The sequence below is a fragment of the Papio anubis genome, chromosome X (genome assembly GCF_008728515.1).
Source record: "Papio anubis isolate 15944 chromosome X, Panubis1.0, whole genome shotgun sequence".
In the NCBI taxonomy this organism is placed as follows: domain Eukaryota; kingdom Metazoa; phylum Chordata; class Mammalia; order Primates; family Cercopithecidae; genus Papio; species Papio anubis.
Genome location: NC_044996.1, coordinates 83,499,155 through 83,523,926, shown reverse-complemented (window position 1 = coordinate 83,523,926; position 24,772 = coordinate 83,499,155). Strand labels below are relative to the sequence as shown.

The window sequence follows — 24,772 nt, the reverse complement described above, 5'->3', positions numbered from 1 at the left end:
AAAAAAAACCATTTAAAAGTGGGCAAACGACATGAACAGACATTTTTCAAAAGATATACAAATGGCCAATAAATATGAAAAAATGCTCAACATCACTAATCATCAGGAAAATGGAAATTAAAACCGCAATGAGATACCACCTTACTCCACTAAGAAAGGCCATTATTAAAAAGTCAAAAAACAAAAGATGCAGATGTAGTGAAAAGGGAATGCTTATTCACTTTGAGTGGGAATAAAATTCATACAGTCTCTATGGAAAACAGTATGGAAATCTCTCAAATAACTGAAAGTAGAACTACTATTTGATCCCAAATCCCACTACTGAGTATCTACCTAAAGGAAAAAAGAAGTCATTACATCAAAAAAGACACCTGCACTCCTAGGTTTATATTGGCACAATTCACAATTGTGAAGATAGGAAATCAATCTAAGTGTCCAACAACTGATTAGTGGATAAAGAAAATATAGTAGGTATATATGTGTGCACACACACACAATGGAATACTACTCAGCCATGAAAAAGAACAAAATATGTCTTTTACAGAAACTGGAACTGGAGGCCATTATTCCAAGTAAACTAACTCAGGAATGGATAACCAAATACCTCATATGCCCATTTATGAGTGGGAGGTAAGCTCTGAGTATGCAGAGGCATGCAGAGTGGTACAATGGACATTGGAGACTCAGAAGAGGGGTAGTTAGAGGGGGCTGAAAAATTACCTACTATTGGGTATTCGGGCACACTAAAAGCCCAGGCTTCACCACTATACAATTCATTCATGTAACCAAAAAACACTTATACTCCTAAACCTACTAAAATAAAAATTAAAATGTAAAGAAAACAAAGACAGATTAAAAGTAAAGGTATAAAGAAAGATATATCATGCTAACATTAATCAAAAGAATGCTGGAGTAGCTATATTAATTTCATAAAAAGCACACTTCAGAACAAAGAAAACTACCAAGGAAAAATATTATGATATCAAATCATAATGTAATAATAAAGAGGGCAAGAGTCTAAGAAGACATAACAATTCTTAATGTGAATGTGCCTAACAACAGAGCATCAAAATACATGAGGTAAAAACTGACAGAATTACAAGGAGAAAGAGACACACCTACTATTGGAGTTGGAGACTTCAATACTCCTCTAATAGTAATGGACAGATCCAGCTAGCAGAAAATCAGCATGGACATTGTTGACCTGAACAGCATGATCGATCCACTGAATCTAATTGGCATCTTTGTAACACTTGATACAACAGCAGAATATGCTTTCATCTCAAAGTCACACAGAACAATCACCAAGATAGACCATATTCTGGGACATAAAATACACCTGAAGAAATCTAAAAGAACAGAAATCTTATGAAATATATAATTAGACCACAATTAAATTATACCAGAAATCAATTTTTAAAAGCTGAAAATGCCCCAAATAATTACATTTATAAATAAAACCTGAGTCAAAGACTCAAAAGAAAAGTAAGGTTGGGCATCATGGCAAACACCTGTAATCTTAGCACTTTAGGAGGGAAAGGCAGGAAGATCACTTGAAGCCTGGAGTTTGAAACTAACCTGGGCAACATGGCAAGACCTCAATTCTACAAAAAATAAATAAAATAAAATACGAAATGTTAAGACATTTTGAATTAAATAAAAATGAAAACACAATTTAATATTTGTGGGCAACGAAAGCAGTGCTTAGAGAAATATTTATAGAATGAAATGCATATATTAGAACAGAAGAATGATCTATTATTAATAATCTATGCTTCCTTCTTAGGAAATTAGAAATAGAAGAATAAATCACATCCAAAGTAAACAGACAATAAGAAAAAATAAACATTAAAGAAGATATCGATGGGAGGTTCCAAGACGGCCGAATAGGAACATCTCCAGTCTACAGCTTCTAGCGTGAATGACACAGAAGATGGGTGATTTCTGCATTTCTAACTGAGGGACTGGGTTCATCTCACTGGAGCTTGTTGGAGAGTGGGTGCAGCCCGTGGAGTGTGAGCTGAAGCAGGGCAGGGCATTGCCTCACCCTGGAAGAGCAAAGGGGTTAGGGAATTCCCTTCCCTAGCCAAGGGAAGCCACGACAGACGGTACTTGGAAAATTGGGACACTCCCACCATAATACTGCTCTTTTCCAATGGTCTTAGCAAACTGCACACCAGGAGATTATATCCCATTCCTGGCTCAGAGGGTCCCATGCCCACGGAGCCTCGCTCACTGCTAGGACAGCAGTCTGAGATCAAACTGCAAGACAGCAGCGAGGCTGGGGGAGGGTCGTCCACCATTACTGAGGCTTGAGTAGGTAAACAAAGCAGCCGGGAAGCTCGAACTGGATGGAGCCCACTGCAGCTCAAGGAGGCCTGCCTGCCTCTGTAGACTCCACCTCTGGGGGCAGGGCATAGCTGAACAAAAAGCAGCAGAAACTTCTGCAGACTTAAATGTCCCTGTCTGACAGCTTTCAAGAGAGTAGTGGTTCTCCCAGCATGGAGTTTGAGATCTGAGAACAGACAGACTGCCTCCTCAAGTGGGTCCTTGACCCCCAAGTAGCCTAACTAGGAGACACCTCACAGTAGGGGCCGACTGATACCTCATACAGCTGGGTGCCCCTCTGAGACGAAGCTTCCAGAGGAAGGATCAGGCAGCAACATTTGCTGTTCTGCAATGTTTGCTCTTCTGCAGCCTCTGCTGGTGATACCTAGGCAAACAGCGTCTGCAGTGGACCTCCAGCAAACTCCAACAGACCTGCAGCTGAGGGTCCTGTTAGAAGGAAAACTAACAAATAGAAAGGACATCCACACCAAAATCTCATCTGTATGTCACCATCATCAAAGACCAAAGGGAGATAAAAACACAAAGATGGGGAGAAACCAGAGCAGCAAAGCTGAAAATTCTAAAAATCAGATCACCTCTTCTTCTCCAAAGGAAAACAGTTCCTTGCCAGCAATGGAAAAACGCTGGACGGAGAATGACTTCAACGAGTTGAGAGAAGAAGGCTTCAGACGATCGGTAATAACAAACTTCTCCAAGCTAAAGGGGGATGTTTGAACCCGTTGCAAAGAAGCTAAAAACCTTGAAGAAAGATTAGATGAACGGCTAACTAGAATAAACAGCATAGAGAAGACCTTAAATGACCTGATGGAACTGAAAACCATGGTACGAGAATTACATGACACATGCACAAGCTTCAGTAGCTGATTCAATTAAGTGGAAGAAAGGGTATCAGTGATTGAAGATCAAATGAATGAAATGAAGCGAGAAGAGAAGTTTAGAGAAAAAAGAGTAAAAAGAAACCAACAAAGCTTCCAAGAAATATGGGACTACACGAAAAGACCAAATCTATGTCTGATTGGTGTACCTGAAAGTGAGAGGGAGAATGGAACCAAGCTGGAAAACACTCTGCAGGATACTGTCCAGAAGAACTTCCCCAACCTAGCAAGGCAGGCCAACATTCAAATTCAGGAAATACAGAGAATGCCACAAAGATACTCCTTGAGAAGAGCACCTCCAAGACACATAATTGTCAGATTCACCAAAGTTGAAATGAAGGAAAAAATGTTAAGAGCAGCCAGAGAGAAAGGTCGAGTTACCCACAAAGGGAAGCTCATCAGACTAACAGCAGATCTCTTGGCAGAGACTCTACAAGTCAAAAGAGAGTAGAGGCCAATATTCAACATTCTTAAAGAAAAGAATTTTCAATCCAGAATTTCATATCCAGCCAAACTAAGCTTCATAAGTGAAGGAGAAATAAAATTTTTCACAGGCAAGCAAATGCTGAGAGACTCTGTCACCATCAGGCCTGCCTTACAAGAACTCCTGAAGGAAGCACTAAACGTGGAAAGGAACAACTGGTACCAGTCACTGCAAAAACATGCCAAATCATAAAGACCATCGATGCTAGGAAGAAATTGCATCAACTAATGAGCAAAATAACCAGATAACATCATAACGACAGGGTCAAATTCACACATAACAATATTAACCTTAAATGTAAATGGGCTAAAAGCTCCAATTAGAAGACACAGACTGGCAAATCGGATAGAGTCAAGACCCATACTGAAAATGGCCATACTGCTCAAGGTAATTTATAGATTCAATGTCATCCCCATTAAGCTACCAATGACTTTCTTCACAGAATTGGGAAAAACTACTTTAAAGTTCATACAGAACCAGAAAAGAACCTGCATTGCCAAGACAATCCTAAGCCAAAAGAACAAAGCTGGAGGCATCATGCTACCTGACTTCAGACTATACTACAAGGGTACAGTAACCAAAACAGCATGGTACTGGTACCAAAACAGAAAGATAGACCAATGGAACAGAACAGAGACCTCAGAAATAATACCACACATCTACAACCATCTGATCTTTGACAAACCTGACAAAAACAAGAAATGGGGAAAGGATTCCCTATTTAATAAATGGTGCTGGGAAAACTGGCTAGCCATATGGAGAAAGCTGAAACTGGATCCCTTCCTTACACCTTATACAAAAATTAATGCAAGATGGACTAAAGACTTAAATGTTAGACCTAAAACCATAAAAACCCTAGAAGAAAACCTAGACAATACCACTCAGGACATAGGCACGGGCAAGGACTTCATGACTAAAACACCAAAAGCAATGGCAACAAAAGCCAAAATTGACAAATGGGATCTAATTAAACTAAAGAGCTTCTGCACAGCAAAAGATACTATCATCAGAGTGAACAGGCCACCTACAGAATGGGAGAAAATTTTTGCAATCTACCCATCTGACAAAGGGCTAATATCCAGAATCTACAAAGAACTTAAACACATTTACAAGAAAAAATCAAACAACCCCATCAAAAACTGGGCAAAGGATATGAACAAACACTTCTCGAAAGAAGACATTTATGCAGCCAACAGACACATAAAAAAATGCTCATCATCACTGGCTATCAGAGAAATGCAAATCAAAACCACAATGAGATACCATCTCACACCAGTTAGAATGGCGATCATTAAAAAGTCAGGAAACAACAGGTGCTGGAGAGGAGGTGGAGAAATAGGAACACTTTTACACTGTTGGTGGGATTGTAAACTAGTTCAACCATTCTGGAAAACAGTATGGTGATTCCTCAAGGATCTAGAACTAGAAGTACCATATGACCCAGCCATCCCATTACTAGGTATATACCCAAAGAATTATAAATCATGCTGCTATAAAGACACATGCATACATATGTTTATTGTGGCACTATTCACAATAGCAAAGACTTGGAACCAACCCAAATTTCCATCAATGATAGACTGGATGAAGAAAATGTGGCACATATATACCATGGAATACCATGCAGCCAGAAAAAAAGGATGAGTTCATGTCCTTTTTAGGGACATGGATGAAGCAGGAAACCATCATTCTCAGCAAACTATCACAAGGACAGAAAACCAAACACCACATGTTCTCAGTCATAGGTGAGAATTGAACAATGAGAACTCTTGGACACCGGAGCCTGACATAGGGTGGGGGAAGGGGGGTGGGATAGCATTAGGAGATATACCTAATGTAAATGATGAGTTAATGGGTGCAGCACACCAACATGGCACATGTATACATATGTAACAAACCTGCACGTTGTGCACATGTACCCTAGAACTTAAAGTATAATAATAAAAAAAAAGAAGATGATATCAATGAAATGAACAACAGGAAATCAACAAAACCAAAAAGCTGGTTCTTTGAAAAAAATCAATAAAATTGTTACTATTTTAGCCACATTAAATAAGTAAGAAAGAGTAAATACACAAACAACTAGCATCAGAAATAAAAGAAGGAAAAAAATGAGATCCTGTCATTTGCAGCAACATAAATGGAACTGAAAGTTATTTGTTAAGTCAAATAAGCCAGGTGCAAAAAGACAAGATCTTTAAGAGCAGAAGTACAAAACACTAATGAAAAAAATCAAAGGTCAAAATAAATGGAAAGATATTCCATGTACATATTAGGTTGGTGCAAAAGTAATTGTGATTTCTGCCATTACTTTTAATGGTACAACACAGAATAGTGACAAGGATGTGGAGCAACAGGAGCTATCATTCATTGTTGGTGGAAATAAAAACTGCTACAGCCAATTTGGAAGACGGTTTGGCAGTTTCTTACAACACTAGATAAAATCTTACCATATGATAGCAGTTGTATTCTTTGGTATTTACTCATCAAAATGTATATCCCTAAAAGCCTGCACACAATTATTTATCACAGCTTTAAAAATTGCCAAAATTCAGAAGAAACCAAGAAGTCCTTCAATAGGCAAATGGATAAACTAACCGTGGTACAACCAGACAATGGCATATTATTCAGCCCTAAAAAGAAGTGAGTTATCAAGTCAAGAAAAGATATGGAGAAACCTTAAATGCATATTGCTAACTGAAAGAAGCCAATCAAAAAAAGGTTACAAACCATATGATTCCAACTATATGACATTTTGGAAAAGGCAAAAGCATAGAGTCCATAAAAAGATCAGTGGTGTCAGGTAGAGGTAGAAGAAGGGAGGGATAAAGTCCAGGGATTTTTAAGGCAGTGAAACTGTCCTGTACGATATGGTAATGCTGGATATATATTATCATATGTTTGTCAAAACCCATAGAATGTTTAATACATTGGCTCCTCAATTCTAACAAATGTATCACATGAATGCAAGATGATCCTAAAGGGGAAAATGAGAAACTGTGTGACGAGTAAGGGCATATAGAACTCTGTACTTACTATTTAATTTTCTGTAAACCTAAAACTTCTCTAAAGATGAAATCTAAATTTTTTGAAAGTGAGTAACTCAAGGTTCCCCTGCTCATTTTTTATTGAATAAGTAATAAAAGGACATCTACATTATAGCACCAAACACCTAGAACACTCCAGAAGCTGTCCTAGCAAAGTCTCCAATAGTTTGGATTGTGTCCAGGGTCCAGAAGACCACCCCAAGTTTAATAATTCTTTAATAAATCTTTTTTGAGCAGGACTCAAAGGACTCACCAGAGTAGTACTTACAGCTAAGATTTATTTCAGTGAAAGCATACACAGCCGAATGAGCAAAGAGAAAAGGTGTCTGGGGCAAAATGCAGAGGAAGCTAGGTACAAGCTTCCAAAAGATCTCTCATTGTGGTGTCACCCAAGACACATTTAATTCTTCCTTCAACAAGTTATAACAACAGAGAGAAAATGTTGTCAGTCAGGGAAGCTCATAAGAGAATGAGTAGCCTAGGGTTTTATTGGGGGGCTAGTTACACAGGCACACTCTGCCCAGCACAACCAAAATTCAAGACTACCAGAAGAAAAAGATGTTCAACATAAGCCACATTGTTTGCACAGCCAGGCTTGGCACAGTCAGCCATTCTTACCCATTAAGGGAAACTTCTAAATCAATGTTGGTAGCTGTTTAACAGTGAAGTTCCCAGATGCCATCCAAGGGCTAATTTTGTAAACAGGTCTTTGTAAGCATAGCAGTCTCAGGCCTGTTGACTGTTTTCTGCACAGAAACCGTGACACAGAATAGATAGAAAAGGAAAAAAACAAAAGTGGGCAAAAGGAAAATGATAGAAGATCCCAGACTTAATTCTAGTTTATGGAAGGAAAGTAGTCCTTCTCCTTTGCAATACTAACTCCATCCACAACTAAAGTTTTTGGGTTTTTTTTTTTTTTGAGACAGAGTTTCGTTCTTGTCACCCAGGCTGGAGTGCAATGGCGTGATCTCGGCTCACTGCAACCTCTGCCTCCCGGGTTCAAGCGATTCTCCTGCCTCAGCCTCCCAAGTAATTGAGATTACAGACATGCACCACTACACCCAGCTAATTTTGTAATTTTAGTAGAGCTGGGGTTTCGCCATGTTGGCCAGGCTGGTTGCAAACTCCTGACCTCAAGTGATCCACATGCCTTGGCTTCCCAAAATGCTGGGATTACAGGCATGAGCCACTGCACACAGCCACACTGAGACTCTTGACCTATTACCTTCAAGCACCTCAGATGATGTGATGGATATCTATGAAACCAGTTATCAGGAGGTGAGCTCCAGCTCTGTCACAATCTGTGTGACCACAGACAAGATGACAGTTCCTGCCTATGATATTATTCCATCCGATATCTCTTTTCATATTTGAATCTTTAAAATCTCCATTATTACTGAATCTTTCATTGAACATATAGACCCCTTCTTCCATTAGAAAAATTCTCAATCCGTATATTCTTTCTTTTCCTTTCGTGGTGCCTCTCTTATGGCTCTGACACTTTCCCCTAGATCATTTCCTAGATCAATAGTTTCCTAAACTGGTTATCCTGCTTATAGTCTCTCCCTGATCTAATTCACCCTACAACCTATGCCAGTTTGAGATTCCTAAAATAGAATTCTACTTATGTCCCTTCCATCCTTTGGGCCATTGGTCTCTGTTTGAAAGGTCCATTCCTCCATTTTCACCTGTCAAACACTTTACCTATTTTGTAATGACCACATCAAATTAGAAGGGCAACATTCTTCCACAAAGGAAATCCCCCACATCCAAACATAAGTCTTCTATTCTCATTTCATACTTCCAACAAAAGCACCATATATACACATTAAAGTGTGTAAAAAATTCTATTAGTATAAGAGTAATGTGTTTTCTTATTTAGTAGCCCAACAGTAAGATGCAGAAGGGCAGGAACCATGTCTTATTGTTTCTGTAGTCATGTTGCATCCTGTACAGTTCCTGAGTTCCTGGCATGTGGTAGGGTCTCACTGAATGGCAGCTTATTTTAACTGAAGCCACTGCAAGTCCCAGGTAAGCAGTAGTCCCACAACAGGACACTCCCTAACCCCCCACCAAAAAAAAAAAAAAAAAAAAAAAAAAAGGTTATAGAATATCTCAGGGAAAAAAAGTAGAAGATCTGTTCCTGATCTCTACCAAATACAACACTAGTTTACCTTTATCCTCACATGGATTTTGGACTTGCAATTGAAAGGGACTCTTGACTCCTCTTCTTACAGATAATGGAATGAGGCAAAGAGAGAAGTATCCTATCCAAGGTCACACCCTGAGTTAGTGGAAGAGCTGGCTTAGTACTCAGGGCTTCTGAGTCTCAGGCCACAGTTTTGACTACAAGTGCTACTATCACATGAGGTTCCCTGCTAAGACAAGGTATGGGAAAAGCCTTGCAGTACAAAATTCACACTGTTTCTAAGGCATAGCTAGCAATGAAAGGCAGGGGCAGGCTTTGTGAACATACCTCTTGTAACTGAGATTCTTTCTTTTTTGAAGACAGGTGTAAGTGCCGATCCAGTAAAGAATAAAACCTCTCACCATCCTTTTCAAATTTCTTTTTCCGCTCCTAAAGGTGGGAAAGAAGGGCAAAGATTAAATGTCTGTAGTTGTAACTCTGTCTGCTTAGAAAGGAGAATGAAGGAGATAGTGTCAGCTTTCAGGTGGTCAATCCCTCTAGTTCCTGGGAAGGAAAAAAAAAGCAACAGAGAATTAGCTTTGCATCGGTCTCAGCAGTTTCAACTTCCGGAAATATAACCCCAAACCATTCTGCCTGCAGAAATGGCAGTCCCTATTTTTACAGCTGAAAGCTATGGAAGCTGCTCCTCAAAGAATGATACCTTAAAAGGGTCTGTGCGGTAGATATCTTTTCTTCCCTCCAATATTTTTCACATACATTAACCACTCATTCAAATTTTCTTACAAAGGAAGAAGACATAATACAAAAGTAAAGTAAATATATGTCATGAAAAGGTTAATCTACAATGCACTTAGACAGCTAATAATAAGTAAAACATTTCCAAAGAAATAGGAACCTGGGATTATCTCTTTTTAATGAATTAGTTGGTATTATTTAAGCACTTCACTCCAAAAAGCTGATATTAAAAACAGAGACAAAAAAATCCTGGAAAGTTTAACTAGAAAGCAAGGGTTGCAAAGATTTGTGGCAGATGAAGGACTCAGCCTTTACTCTTCTCAAGTATTAAATTTAATTAAGTTCTCTGCTGCTCAGCACAACTGGAAGAAACACAGCATCTAAAGTAGCACTAACAATGTTCCTTTGTCACAGACTAATGCTGACACTCTACCATTCTCTTAGCACCATGCTGGAAAATCAGTGTAAATGGCTTGTGTTGTCTCATGGGAAATTCAAAATCACTGAGCACCTGCAATGTGCCAGGTAGTAGAAGAGGCACAGCAGGGGACCACAAATAAAAGAAAAAAAAAATTCACCCATGGTTTATTGCTACAAGCAATCTGTTGCTGGGCAGGAAGCTAGGACAGAGCTGAGTGACCTGTGACATATAAGAAATGTGCTTTTGGCCAGGCGCAGTGGCTCACTCCTGTAATGCCAGCACTTTGGGAGGCCGAGGTGGGCGGATCACCTGAGGTCAGGAGTTTGAGACCAGCCTAGCCAACATGGTGAAATCCCATCTCTATTAAAAATGCAAAAAAAAAAAAAAAAGAGAGAGAGAGAGAGAAATTGGCTGGGCATGGTGGTGTGTGCCTGTAATCCCAGCTACTTGGGAGGCTGAGGCCTACATCAGGCCAGGCACTATGATAGACACTTAAAATCTATTATCTCATTTAGACTTTACAGCCCTGAGAAGCAGATATTGTAAAGGAAATTAAGGTTCAAATAAGGTGAACTAACATCCAAGATCACAGTCCATGTAGCCCAGATTATCATGGGTGGAATAACATTCATGAGGCTTATAAATAATCAGAACGTCTTAGGAATACAACTCGAGAAGTTCCATAACCCAACCCTAACTCAGATACCAAAACAGGAGGTAGACATTTTCACACAAAACATAGGAAGGACAAACTGTTCCTTCAGCTGTTGAATCAATTTAAAGTACCAATTAATTGAGAAAAGCATGAGCCAGAAAACTTTACTGCCTCCACCAAGGACAATAAGATTCTGTAGAATACGTTCTCCTTCAATTCAATTTTTAAATTAAAAACTGAAATATAATTCTCATATCATAAAACTCATCCTTTTAAAGTGTACAATTACAATTCAGGTGTTTTTAGCATATTCACAAAGCTGTGCAACCACTGCTGTTATCTAATTCCAAAATATTTTCATCACCCCAAAAAGAAATCTTAATCACACTAGTAGTCACTTTCCATTCCCCATTCTACCCACCTTCAAAAATCCACAGTCTACATTCATCTCTATGGATTTTCCTATTCTACACCTTTCATATTAACTGGAATCTGCACTATAGTCTTTGGTGACGGGCTTCTTACACTTACATAATGTTTTCAAGGGTCATCCATATTGTAGCATGTATTGGTACTCCATTCCTTTTTATGACTGAAGAGTATTTGACTGTATGGATGTACTATGTTTTCTTTATTCTTTTGCAAGTAAATATCCGATAGTCCCAGCACCATTTATTCAAAAGAGTATTCTTTCCCAATTGATCACTTTTTAACATCTTTGTAAATCATCATTGAACCATAAATGTTTGTTTCTGGACTCTCAGTTCTATTCTATTGATCTATATGTCTATCTTTATGTCAGCACCACACTGTCTTGATTACTGTGGCTTTGTAGTAAGTTTTCTTTTGTTTTGTTTTGAGACTGAGTTTCACTCTTGTTGCCCAGGCTGGAATGCAGTGGCATGATCTCGGCTCACAGCAACCTCCACCTCCTGGGTTCAAGAGATTCTCCTGCCTCACCCTCCCAAGTAACTGAGATTACAGGGATGTGCCACTACACCCAGCTAATTTTGTATTTTTAGTAGACACGGGGTTTCACCATGTTGACCAGGCCAGTCTTGAACTCCTGACCTCAGATAATCCACCCGCCTCAGCCTCCCAAAATATTGGAATTACAGGCATGAGCCACAACGCCTGGCCTGTAGTAAGTTTTGAAATGTAAAAATTTGCCTTTGACATTTTTTTTCTATTCCAGTCCTTTCCATTTCTATGTGGATATTAGGATCATCTTATCAATTTGTGTGAAATGGCCAGCTGGAATTTTGATAGGGCTTGCATTGAATCTGTAGATCAACTTGATGAGTAATGCCATCTTAACAATATTAAGGCTTTCAATTCATGAACACAGCTTGTCTTTCTATTGATTTAGGGCTTCTTTAATTTATTTCAATGATGTTTTGTAGTTTTCAGCATATAAGTCTTGCACATCTTTCGTTAAATTTATACCTAAATATTTTAATCATTTTGATTAAATCAGATTGTTTTCCTAATGTTCACATTATTAATGTCAATAGAAATACAATTTTATTCCAAAGTAGATAGAAATAAAATTTATTTTTACATACTGATCCTGTATCCTACACAATGTTGTTGAACTCCTTCATTAGTTCTGTGTGTGTGTGTGTGTGTGTGTGTGTGTGTGTGTGTTCCTTAGGATTTTCTATATACAACATGAAGTCATCTGCAAATAGAGATAGATTTACTTCTTTCCAATCTTGGCTAAATATGCTAACTGGAACTTCCAGTGCAATGTTGAATCAAAGTGAAGAGAGTAGACATCCTTATTTTGTTCTTTACCATAGAGGAAAAGATTTTAGTCTTTCCCTTATGTGTGATGTTAACTTCTAGTTTTGGTTATAGCTGCCATCAATTAGGTTGAAGAAGTTCTCTTGAATTCCTAGTTTGTTCCATATATTTATCATAAAAGGGTGTTGAATCTTGTCAAATGATTTTTCTAGGTCTATGGAGATGTTCATATGTTTTTTGTTGTTTAATCTATTAATATCTATGTATATTGCATGTAATAATCTATGTGTATTACACTGATTTTTCAGACATTAAATCAACCATGCACTTCTAGAATAAATGGTTATGGCATATAATTATTTGTATATGCTGTTGTATTTAATTTGCTAGGTTGAGGATTTTTGTGTCTATATTTGTAAAGGATATTGGTTTATAGTTGTAATTTCTTGTTGTGTCTGGCTTTGCTTTAAGAGTAATACGTATAGCAAAGTATCAGAATCATAGAATGAGTTGGGAGGTGTTTCCTCCTCCTTTATTTTGTAATATTTGTTAAGGGTTAGTGTGAATTATTTAAGCAATTAGTGGAATACACCAGTGAGGCCATCTTACTCTGGACTTCTCTTCCTGCAAAGCTCTTTGATTCATAGGTCAACAGCATCATTTGTTATAGGTCTATTCAGATTTTCTATTTCTTTGTAAGCCCACTTATAATTAATTCTACTAAGGTTAACCAGCAATAACCATAGCCTACTGCTTCTGAGACATCCCAACATGAGTTCAAAAGTACTTTCATTCTAGGATCAATTTCACTGAAAGTGCCAAATGTAGGAGAAGCTCTTATCTTATCAAGAGTCAGTTTCCACGTTCAGGAAAAACGCTGCACCAACAGACTTGTTGACCTCATGGAGAAGGGGAAGGAAATTCTACTTCTGGAAAACACATATTTGCCAAGCAGTATGAGGTTCTTTATTATACATTATTTAATTGAAATTTTGACATTAACTCTGATTGCTAGGTTTAATGTTCAAACTTTTTCTTATGTCATAGTAATTTATACAGTTCTATAAAGAATCAGAGAGTAAAGAGAGGAAATAAAGCCTGAGAACTTGGTTGCATCATCACACTCATAAGGTACAAATGATCACTTAATAAATATTTGAAGCTTAAGGTATTTTATAGAAGTTTTTCTTTAATCAAATAAGCATCTAGTTCCATGTACTTGGTTAAAACAAGCAACAATCCTCTGTCCTTCTTCTATTTCCCCTTTCCCAGAAACATCAACTTTGATTTATTTATGTTCATTCTTCTAGTATTTACTTCCATAACTTTAGTGTCTTGAAATGAATTTTTTAAATAGCTATTTCTTAATTTTTAGTACTTATGCATTACCTATTAACTTCCCAGTATGAAAGATGAAGATTTAGCTCTCTTTACTCTTCCTGTCTCATTATAACCACCAGCACCAACATCAATTTCCTCTACACACACTTCCTTTCCTCTCATACTCCCAATATGCTTTTATGAAAATTATGGTTTCATCTATATTCAGTATTTACACTATTATTGCTATCCAAACACTATTTATAGCTGATTCATATAGCACAGTATGATTAATCTTAATTTTCTCTACAACTTTTTATATTCCCTGAAGTTAGTAATTGCCTTTTATTATTGAGTCTTTAGGATTCTCCACTACGATTAGGATTGTTCTTGGATTTCTCCATTGCCATCTTAAGATTTGGCTTTGCTACAACTGGTAAGTAAGATGTCATTCATCTATTTTCATTCTAGTTTGTAAAGTTGTGTTGTTATTGTTGCTTCTTCCATTGATCCTGTTCTTGTGGGTCTTTAAATTTTATTTAAAGAGTCTGTTTACAATACTTTCGATCAGGTTTCCTGATAGAGTATAATTCAATTTCCAGGTTTGGTCTATTATTTTTACCTGGATATCGGTTATGACCTTTTCTTATCTTACTTTTTGTTCTAAAAATTATGAAAACAATACCTGTTTGAAGTGAAATAAGTTTAAACAATTCAGAAGTATACAGCTTGTAAAAAGTGAAAATCTTATCCTATTGCCAAGCCCACTGCATACAGGTAACCACTATTAAACATTTTGCCTTGTTTCTTTTCTGAGTGTGAGATAGGATTTTATTACCTCCACTTTGTAAAGGAGACACCAAAGGCTGACATATGTTAACAATTTAAGTGTCCCTGAGCATTCAAATGATTTGAGTAGGATCTTGGGCCAAGGTAATCGGGTTAGAAAGAGAAATCTAAGCAGACAATCCAAATCTAAATTTGTGAAGAAGAGTATCAAATTTTAGCTATTCAGATTAGCTATTCTTTAAGATGTGATGTCTCAATTGAGTATACAAGTAGGTTTAAAACAATCTAATTTGTGGTTTTCCCACTACTCCTTCTCACAAGTGGCAATTAATAGGAATTACGTATCTTAGTATGAAATTTGCTTTAGGTAAGTAAGGGGATACAGTGCTCATGTTTTCAACTTGGTTTCCTTGCCCTTAGCCTATTTTCTATTAATCAAACATTCTAATTCTTTGTAGCCTTCTCGTGTTGTACTACTTGATAATGGGTATTCTATATGATCCAAACAAATAGGAGAACTCTGATATTTTGAAAAATACCTCTTCCTCCTTAAATATTAATCAAAGAGTGGGCCACATCTAACATTTACTATCTACTGACAAGACATGTCCCAGAAATAAAGTTACTAGCTTTATGACAGATCACAGATTCTTATGGTAGACAAGCCAAAGGCTATCCTTTGGCAAAGAGCCTCAGAATGAGATGAGTGAATTCTCTTATGCCTGGCAAAAGCAACCTACTATTCAAGTTTTCTCTAACAAGAGCGCCTATTTTTGTCATTCAATTTAAAAGTGGCCTAAAATATCTGTAATTTAAATATCATGCAAAAACCAGTCAATATGTTATCTGGATGGCTAACCTTCCATATCCCCCATGACAAAATGATAATAATGACTGAATGATCCTTAGTAGCAATTCTTAAATCCTGCAAGGCAGAAATGTTAAAAGAAAGTAGAGTTAGAACATACACTGTGGCACTTTTTTCCATAACCAGGAAGGATTTTTCCCCTAGACTGAAAATGAAAACATAAGGAGAGAGTTCCATTCTTAGAAGGATGGTTGCTCGGTAAGATATGCTGACTCTGGGCTAAAATTCTAAAATGCTGGACAAAATATGTTTTAATCTTTTAAAACTAATTAATAAATTAGTTTTTAACCTTTTAAAACTAATTAATAAATGGCACAAAAGCAAGACCTGTACAGAGCCCTTATAACAAAGTGAAATGAGCAGCCCTGGGAAGGCATTATCCTCGAAGGTTTCATCAGCTCCCTGGAGACCTTGAACTTCCACTTAGATGATCACATGGGGAGGAGGTCACAGGACACAAACAAACTTTGAGTTTTGCCTTTCACTTCTAGGCCCTTCATCCATCTGGAAGTCACCATTGTTTGTGATGTTAGGTAGGTATCCAGTTTTATATTTCTCTATATAGAGATTGATTATTCCTATAATCAACTATGAATTTTTCCACTCCTCATTAATTTGGAGTGCGATTTTTATTTTATATTAAATTAATATGTGATTTTGAACTCCAGCTATCTATTCTGTTTGACTAGCCTTCTGTTTGAGGACCAATATCCGACTGTTTCCACTCCACTGACTTTGTAATATGTGTGCTGCCTGGTAGAGAAAATCTCCCTTCTTTTGTCTTTTTTTAAAGGTTAACTTAGCTATTTGTGCATATTAAGCTAAAAATCCAACTAAACTTTAATTTATAGATTAGAGGAGAATTAACATCTGTATAATATTAATGAAATCCATTTGAAAACAGGAAAGGTCTAGAATTTATTTAGATTTTCTTCCATGTCCTTTACTAGACTTTAATGCTTTTCCCCATAGAGATCTTGTATATTTTTAAAAAATAATTTCTTCATATTTTAGTTTTTACTGCTAATGTGAATGATATTGAAACAGGAAAAGTTCCCTTATCCCCTTCAAAGGGCATGAGACTGGGGTGTGGCTCGCTTCTTCGGTGCCCCTCTGCTCAAACCTCTAGGGGGCGCATGCAGATGGGCAGGTTGTGGGGCATGTGGGCTTTAACCCCAAGGCAGCATCTAGGGGCAAATGCTTACAGTTCCTTAAGGCTCAGTGGGCGTGTGCTACAGTGTGCTCTTTTAGTTTTGTTGTCTATACGAAACTCGTGTTAATCAGCTCAATTAGACCCTCTGCCTTATCACAAGGACAGAGGGCTTTCTGTATCCCGGGTTCTTGCCTTGGTGTACCGAAAAAATCAGATCACACGTGGGACTGGAGAATGAGTGCAAGGTTTTACTGAATGATGCAAGTAGCTCTCAGCAGATGGATGGGGAGCCAGGAGGGGGATGGAGTGGGAATGTGGTTTTCCCCAGGAGTCAGGCCACTAAGCGGCCGAGCTCTCCCGCTCTCCTCTGACCACCCTCAGCTGGACTCAGCGTCTTCCTGCCATATATGGCCTGCTAGCATCTGCTGCTGTCTGCAGGTGTCCTGCTGGTATCTGTTGGTGTCTGCCGGTGCCCTACTGGTTCTGCCGGTGTCCTGCTGGCATCTGCTGGTGTCTGCTGATGCATTCTTCCGCCTGTGTGTTCCTCTTGATGTCCAGCCACTTGTGTCTCTGCCCACTAGGGTCTTGGGGTTTTTATAGGCACAGGATGGGGGCATGGCAGGCCAGGGTGGTCTTGGAAAATGTAACATTTTGGCATGAAAACAGAAATGCCTGTCCTCACCTAGGTCTGAGTGCACAGGCCCAGGGGTGGAGCCCTAGCCAGGGACCCGGCCTTCCTCTTCCCAGCACTTGCCTACTCCCTTCCCGTATCAACATGACTTATCACATTTACTGGTTACTTATTGCACGTCTTAAAAATAATATTAACTTTGGCAAATTACTCATGTAATTGCCAGTCTGGTGAATTTCTTATTAGTCCTTATAAAGTTTACTGATGCTGCTGATTTTCCCAGTTATATAATTATATCATCTGCAAATAACACCATGCTGTTTTGTAGTGTTTTTCAAATAGTAACCAATTTCATGTCTTTCCTTCCCATCTTTCTGCACTTATTTAATTATCTTTTTTTTTTCCTTTTCTTCTTCTTTTTTTTTTTTTTTTTTTTTGTAGAAGGAGTCTCACTCCCAGGCTAGAGTGCAGTGGCACAATCTCAGCTCACTGCATCCTCTGCCTCCCGGGTTCAAGCAATTCTTCTGCCTCAGCCTCCCAAGTAGCTGAAACTGCAGGCACCAGCCACCATGTCTGGTTCATTTTTTGTATTTTTAGAGGAGACGGGTTTTTGCCAGGTTGGCCAGGCAGATGTCAAACTCCTGACCTCAGGTGATCTGCTCACCTAGGTCTTGCAAAGTGCTGGGATTACCAGCATGAGCCACCACACCCGGCCAATTTTCATTCTAATAGTATTGGTGAGGCTCTCCAGTACTGGGTTAAACAATAGTAGACGAACGGGTATTTTTCTCTTGTTCTCCATTGTAAGATAATGATAATAGCTCACTGCAGCCTTGAATTCCTGGGCTCAAGAGATCCTCCCGTCTCAGCTTCCTGACTAGCTAGGAATACAGGCATGTGCTACATCCAGCCGTAAGATGAACATACTTAAAGTTTCTCCATTTAGTATAATGTTTGCCATAGGTTATCATATAAATATTATTTACTTAAGTAATTTTCCTGCAATTCTAGGTTGATTACAATAAGCACATGATTTTTCTCTTTTACACTAATAATGAAAGGATTTGAACCGACTCATTTCTAAGGTCAAATTTGTTTTGGACAACTTTTTCTGAGGGAGTAAAGGGGAGGGGAAGTATGAATTCCATTTCAAAATCTTTAATATATATCCGTCTACTCAAAGTCTCAATTTTTCCTTTTGCCAATTTTTGGCCATTTACATTTTTCTAGGAATTTACCTCATCTCTTTTTTTCAAATGTATTATAATTCTTTTGTCTTTTTAACACATCTGTTGTGTCTGTAATATTTCATTTATTTTACTCTATATTCTGTACTGTGTTTGTTTGCATCTTCCTGCCAGTCTACCTTGTTAATCCTTTCAATAACTAATTTTTGGCTTTGTTAGTTACCTCTACCATTTTTTATTGTTATAGCTGTTTTTTAATTTATTTGACTTCTGCCCTTAAGTCTTATATGTCCAGCTGTTTTGTCACTTCGGGTAGGTTTTGTTGTTATCAATCTTTTTAATTTAAATGCTCAATACAGTTGTTTTTAATCTTTCTTGTTTATTGATCAATACATCTAAATCAATGAGCTTCCTTTCTACATACTGAACTGTGTCCCATAAATGTGGATATATACTGACTTCATTGTCATTTCATTGTAAAATATATTTTTTAACCCAAAGAATATTTACCACTTTGTTAGTTCCCAAATATGGAATGTTTTAATATTTATCATTAATTTTTAATTTTATTTTCTTATGGTTACAAAACATACTCTGTGATATAGAATCTTCTGAATTTTTGAGGCTTCCTTTATAGCCTAATGCATAGTTTATATTTATTAATGTTGTCTGTGTACCCAAAAGAACATATATCTCTGTTTCTTGGATACAAAGTTCTGTGTATTCTATGTACATACAATAGCTCAAACTTATTGTATTGTTAAGATTTCGATATTGTCACTTATTTTTCCTGGGCAATTATTATCAGTTTCAGAAAGGCAAATGTTAAAAAGTTCCAATGAAACTGCTGTTTTATCTACTTCAGTTCATGTTTCATGAAAATGTTTGCTATACAATGATTAATAATAGCAAAGTGGAACAAAAAAAATAAAAACAAACTAAATTATAATTCATTTATGTAATGGAACATTATGAGTCATTACAAATTGTAAGAGAAAATAACATTCATTGACCTACAGGGGTATCCATATTAGTGAGTATTAAAAAAAGTCATATACAAATGATCACATTTATATATGACTTTATATATAAATGACTTTATATATATGACATTTATATATATAAATGATCACATTTATATAAAATTACACACAATTATGCACATATATTTGATAAAGGTCTAGTATTCAAAACACAAAATGAACTCTTAAAACTCAACAATAAGAGGCATGGCGCGGTGGCTCATGTAATCCCAAGACTTTGGGAGGCTGAGGCAGTCAGATCACCTGAGGTCAGGAGTCCAAGACTAGCCTGGCCAACATGGAGAAACCCTGTCTCTATTAAAAATACAAAAAATTAGCTGGGCATGGTGGTGAACGCCTGTAATCCCAGCTACCTGGGAGGCTGAGGCAGCAGAATCACCTGAACTCGGGATGTGGAGGTTGCAGTGAGCCGAGATTGCGTCATTGCATTCCAGCCTGGGCAACAAGAGCAAACCTCCATCTCAAAAAAAGAAAAAACTCAACAATAAGAAAAAAAATGAGCAAAACTTGAATAGACACGTGGCCATATCACAAGATATAGAAATAGCCAAAGAATACATGAAAAGATACTCAACATCATTAGTTATTGGACATGCAAATCAAAATCACAATGAAATATGACTTCACAGGTATTAGGATGTCTAAAATAAAAAATACAGAAAATAGCCTGTAATCCCAGAGCTTTGGGAGGCCAAAGGATTGCTTGAAGCCAGGAGTTCAAGACCAGCATGGTGAGACCCCCATCTCTACAAAAAGAAAGAAAGAAAGAAAGAAAAAAAGGCTAGATGTAGTAGCACATGCCTGTATTCCTAGCTAGTCAGGAAGCTGAGGCGGGAGGATCTCTTGAGCCCAGGAATTCAAGGCTGCAGTGAGCTATTATCATGCCACTGCACTCCAGCCTGGGTGACAGAATGAGATCCTGTCTATAAAAAAATTAGAAATGAAAATTGGAACCCTTATGAACTGATGGGAAAGTAAAATGGTACAGGCACCCAGGTAAATATTTTGTCATGTTCTCAAAAATGTAAACACAGAATTACCATATAACCAGGTAATTTCCCTCCAAAGTATATACCCAAAATAATAGATAACAAGGACTCAAGCAGACACTTGGTGACCAATGTTCCCTGCAGTATTCACAATGGTCAAAAGGTGGAAAAAACCCAAATGTCTATCAATGGATAAATGGACAAAAAATATGTGGTATATACACAAGATAGAATATTACTAACCCGTAAAAAAGGAAGGAACTTCTGATACATGCTACAACACGAACGAACCTGGAAAACATTATGCTAATTCAAATAGGTCAGACACAAAAAGAGAAATATAGTATGAATTCATTTATATGACATATCTAGAATAAGAAAATTCTTTTTTTTTTTTTTTAAGATGGAGTCTTGCTGTGCTGCCCAGGCTGGAGTGCAGTGGTGCGATCTGGGCTCACTGCAACCTTTGCCTCCTGGGTTGAAGTGATTTTCCTGCCTCAGCCTCCCATGTAGCTAGGACTACAGGCATGTGCCACCACACCTGGCTAATTTTTGTATTTTTAGTGGAGACAGGGTTTCGCCATGTTGGCTGAGGTCTCAAACTCATGACCTCACATGATCTGCCCGTCTCGGCCTCCCAAAGTGCTAGGATTACAGGCATGAGCCACCAAGCCCAGCTAGAATAAGAAAATTCATAGAGAAGACAGAAAGTAAATTAGACTTTACCAGGGCTGGGGAAAATGGGAGTCATTGCTTACAGGGTACAGAGTTTCTGCTTGGGGTGATGAAAGGGTTTTGGAAATATTTGATGGTGATGGTTGCATATCACATTTAATATAATCAATATTTCTGAATTACACACTTAAAATGATTAAAATAGCCAATGTTCTTATATATTTTTTTTATTTATGTATTTATTTTGACCTGGAGTCTTACTCTGTCACCCAGGCTGGAGTGCAGTGGTGCAATCTCCACTCACTGCAACCTCCGCCTCCCGGGTTCAAGCAATACTCTTGCCTCAGCCTCCCGACTAGCTGGGATTACAGGCACCCGCCACCACACCCAGCTAATTTTTGTATTTTTGGTAGAGACAGGGTTTCACCATGTTGGCCAGGCAGGTCTTGAACTCCTGACCTCAAGTAATCCTCCTGTCTTGGCCTCCCAAAGTGCTGGGATTACAGGTGTGGACCACCATGCCCGGCCTGTTACATATATTTTAGCTTAATAAAAGCCATGTGGGCTTAGGATCAAATAAATCCAAACTCAAATCTTGGTTCTATGAATAACAATAATTTTGGGACATTTAAAAAATTAACCTTACTAAGCTTCAGATTTCTTAATCTCTAAAATAATCACAAAAATAACATCATATTTTACTGAGTTGTGTGAAGACTAAATGAAATATATGCATGTAATGTGCTTATCACTGTATCTGTCCAATAAACAAAAGCTATTATTATTAGCAAAAACATATAAACTGATCATATCATTCCCTGCAGTTAAAAACTTCCAGGAGTCCACACTGCGCTTAGGATAAAATACACAGTTCTTACTATGACCGGCAAAATCCCCTGTGATCTGGCCTGGGCCTACTTCTACTGTTGTATCTTAATACCACTCTCTCATCAGTGTTCACTTCAGACACAATGGCCTTCTTTTAGTTCCTTAGACAAACCACTAAGCCTGTTCCTACCTCAAGACCTTTGTGCACTTGCCATGGCTAGAATACTCTTTCTCCAATTTTTCTCATGACTGGCTTCTTTTCAATGTTCAGGTCACACCTAAAGTGTCACATCTTCAGAGGCTGTCCATTATGACTCCTTCTAAAGTTGCCCTAGACCAACTCCACCCCCACAAGTAATATCAAATCACCCATTTTACTGTCTTCAAAGCATTTATTGCCTTCTGAAATTATTTATCTAATTATTTGTTTAACACCTGCCTCCATCCTCTGGCACACCACTAAAATGTAAGATCGACATAAGCAGAGACTTCATCTGTCCTGTTCATTGTACAAGGAATGGTGTCAGGTACAGAATGTGGCCAAATTAACATCTGTTTAGTGAATCAATGAATGAACACATGAAGCAAATTTGCAACCTCGGTGCAGAACAAGCATGAATTCCTATCCAAATATGTCTATAACATCAGAATACTGGATCAACTCCTTTTATTCTACATATTCTGAGTAATTCAAGTAAAAACACATTTTTCTAATATAACTTTTATGTAACACTAGAAATAGTTACCACTTACTGAGTATTATTTGTAAGTTTTTATGTTAAGCATTTGATATGTATTACCTCTTTGAATCCTCATACAAGCCTGTGAATGTTACTATTCTTATCTCAATTTTACAGAAGAGGAATAAGCCTGAGCCTCAGAAAACGAACTGTTCCAAAGTTACACAAGCTAATAGAAGTAAAAGAAATGGAGATTCAAACCCATAAGTGACTCTAAAGCCCTTACTTCTAACCTCAACAATATACTAGGTTATATACTAGGAAAGGGCACTAATCCATGTTCAAATTCTGCATTTTCCATTTACTACCTATGTTACCTTAAACAAAAATCTTAACCTTCTGACTCTCAGTATTCCCAATATAGAAGCAGATAACCTTGTGAATAAACCACCATGTATTTTATAAGTAAAGACACTAAGGAAATGCTTTAAGGACACAGCACACCCCTAAATGAGATCCCACAGACACCAGGTATAAGACAGTACCAGTAGACTTAACTCAGTACCATGTATAAACTCTTTAGCCTCGTATTCAAGGCCCTGCAGTCTCACGCCAATCTACTCTCCAGTTTCACCTCTTGCACTTCTTATATGAAACATGTGTATTCTAACCACACCAGATTACTATATGTTCCCCAAATACACCAGACTTTTTCATACTGTGCTTTTTCTTCATATGATTTCCTCTATTTAAAACACACTTTCTCAAAGATTTCCTTATTTAAATAGTAAGGCATTTAGCTGACTGGTTTCTTCTTTCAAGAGTGGAGTCTACTTAATTTGTTCATATAGGTCTACCCTGGCTCTAGTTGCTGAGACCAAGTCTACAATGAGGCAGGGTGGATTAAGAACTCTAGCCCCATACACTAGATTTACTGTCATGTCGATGTGCCTACTAGCCTGACTCTGACTCTGTGTCCCATTTGAAACATCAGGATTTCTATCTGGTTCAGAATTCCCAGTCTCTACCTTGCATACCACTTGAGTGCCAGATGAATTTTGTGTGAGTCACACCTCCATTGATAATCGTGCCCTCTAGAACTGGATCATATTTGGTTATGGACAATCTTTATTTATTTATTATTTATTTTTGAGATGGAGTTTCACTCTTGTCACTCAGGCTGGAGTGCAATGGTGCGATCTCAGCTCGCTACAACCTCTGCCTCCCAGGTTCAAGTGATTCTCCTGCCTCAGCCTCTCGAGTAGCTGGAATTACAGGCGTGTGCCACCAGGCCCGGCTAATTTTTGCCTTTTTAGTAGAGACGTGGTTTCACCATGTTGGCCAGGCTGGTCTCGAACTCCTGACCTCAGGTGATCCACCCACCTCAGCCTCTCAAAGTATGGGAATTACAGGCATGAGCCACCGCTCCTGGCCGGTTATGGACAATTTTGACACTTGCCATTATCCCCTTTCTGCCACCACTGAACTAAGCACCTTGCTCCCTGCTAACAAACCATCCTGAGGTAGCATACCTCCGTTTTAAAATAATGTCAACTCTTGAGTTCCTATTGCTACAATGTGTTGACTATCATCATTTAGCCAAAATTGTTATGCTATAGTCTCTCCAGGCCTTGACAGTAAGAATGGAGCTCTGTTTTTAATACAGGAGGGATTTAAGTATGTTGCTATATGGAGGGAGAAAAAATAAGAAAATACAAGGAATGGGATAAAAAGCCCAAATGAAGAGATCATCCATGGGCAGGAGAAGGGCCAGGATGTTTTCTGAGATGAGAGATAAAAAGGCAAAGATAGATAAGGATAAAGAGGAGTTTTGCAGAAGGCTAGAAAACGAGTGAGTTGATGGTTGCCCAGTGGCACAGAGGAGACAAGAAACCATGGCCTTGTGGTTAAAATAGTTAGCTTACATACCTTGTAGCTCGATAAAGTCAAGGACGGTATCTTATTCAACTCTATCCGTAGGGCCTAGCATTGAGATAGGCGAAAATGGGCGCTCAAGATATACTTGTTAAATTAAAACATAATGTAATACAGGAAATCAAACATGAGTATAAAGAAAAGAGAATTTGTTATTTTCTGAGTAGCTCCAATATACTATGCATAGTCTAGATATTTGACCCCTATTTAATG

General features: G+C 37.9%; 1 protein-coding gene across 4 annotated transcripts in view; it reads right to left on the bottom strand.

The window, feature by feature from the left end:
• The window catches only part of OPHN1 (oligophrenin 1), a 365,836-nt gene that overhangs the window by 168,941 nt on the left and 172,123 nt on the right, over window positions 1-24,772 (bottom strand). For all 4 annotated transcript variants that reach the window (XR_002519579.2, XM_021932859.2, XM_021932860.2 and 1 more), the window contains exon 6: window positions 9,232-9,333. Coding sequence is in view for 3 of the 4 variants with exons in the window: in XM_021932859.2 (XP_021788551.1) it covers window positions 9,232-9,333 (102 nt within the window). In the remaining variant the exon portion in view is untranslated. The remainder of the gene's footprint in view (window positions 1-9,231; window positions 9,334-24,772) is intronic.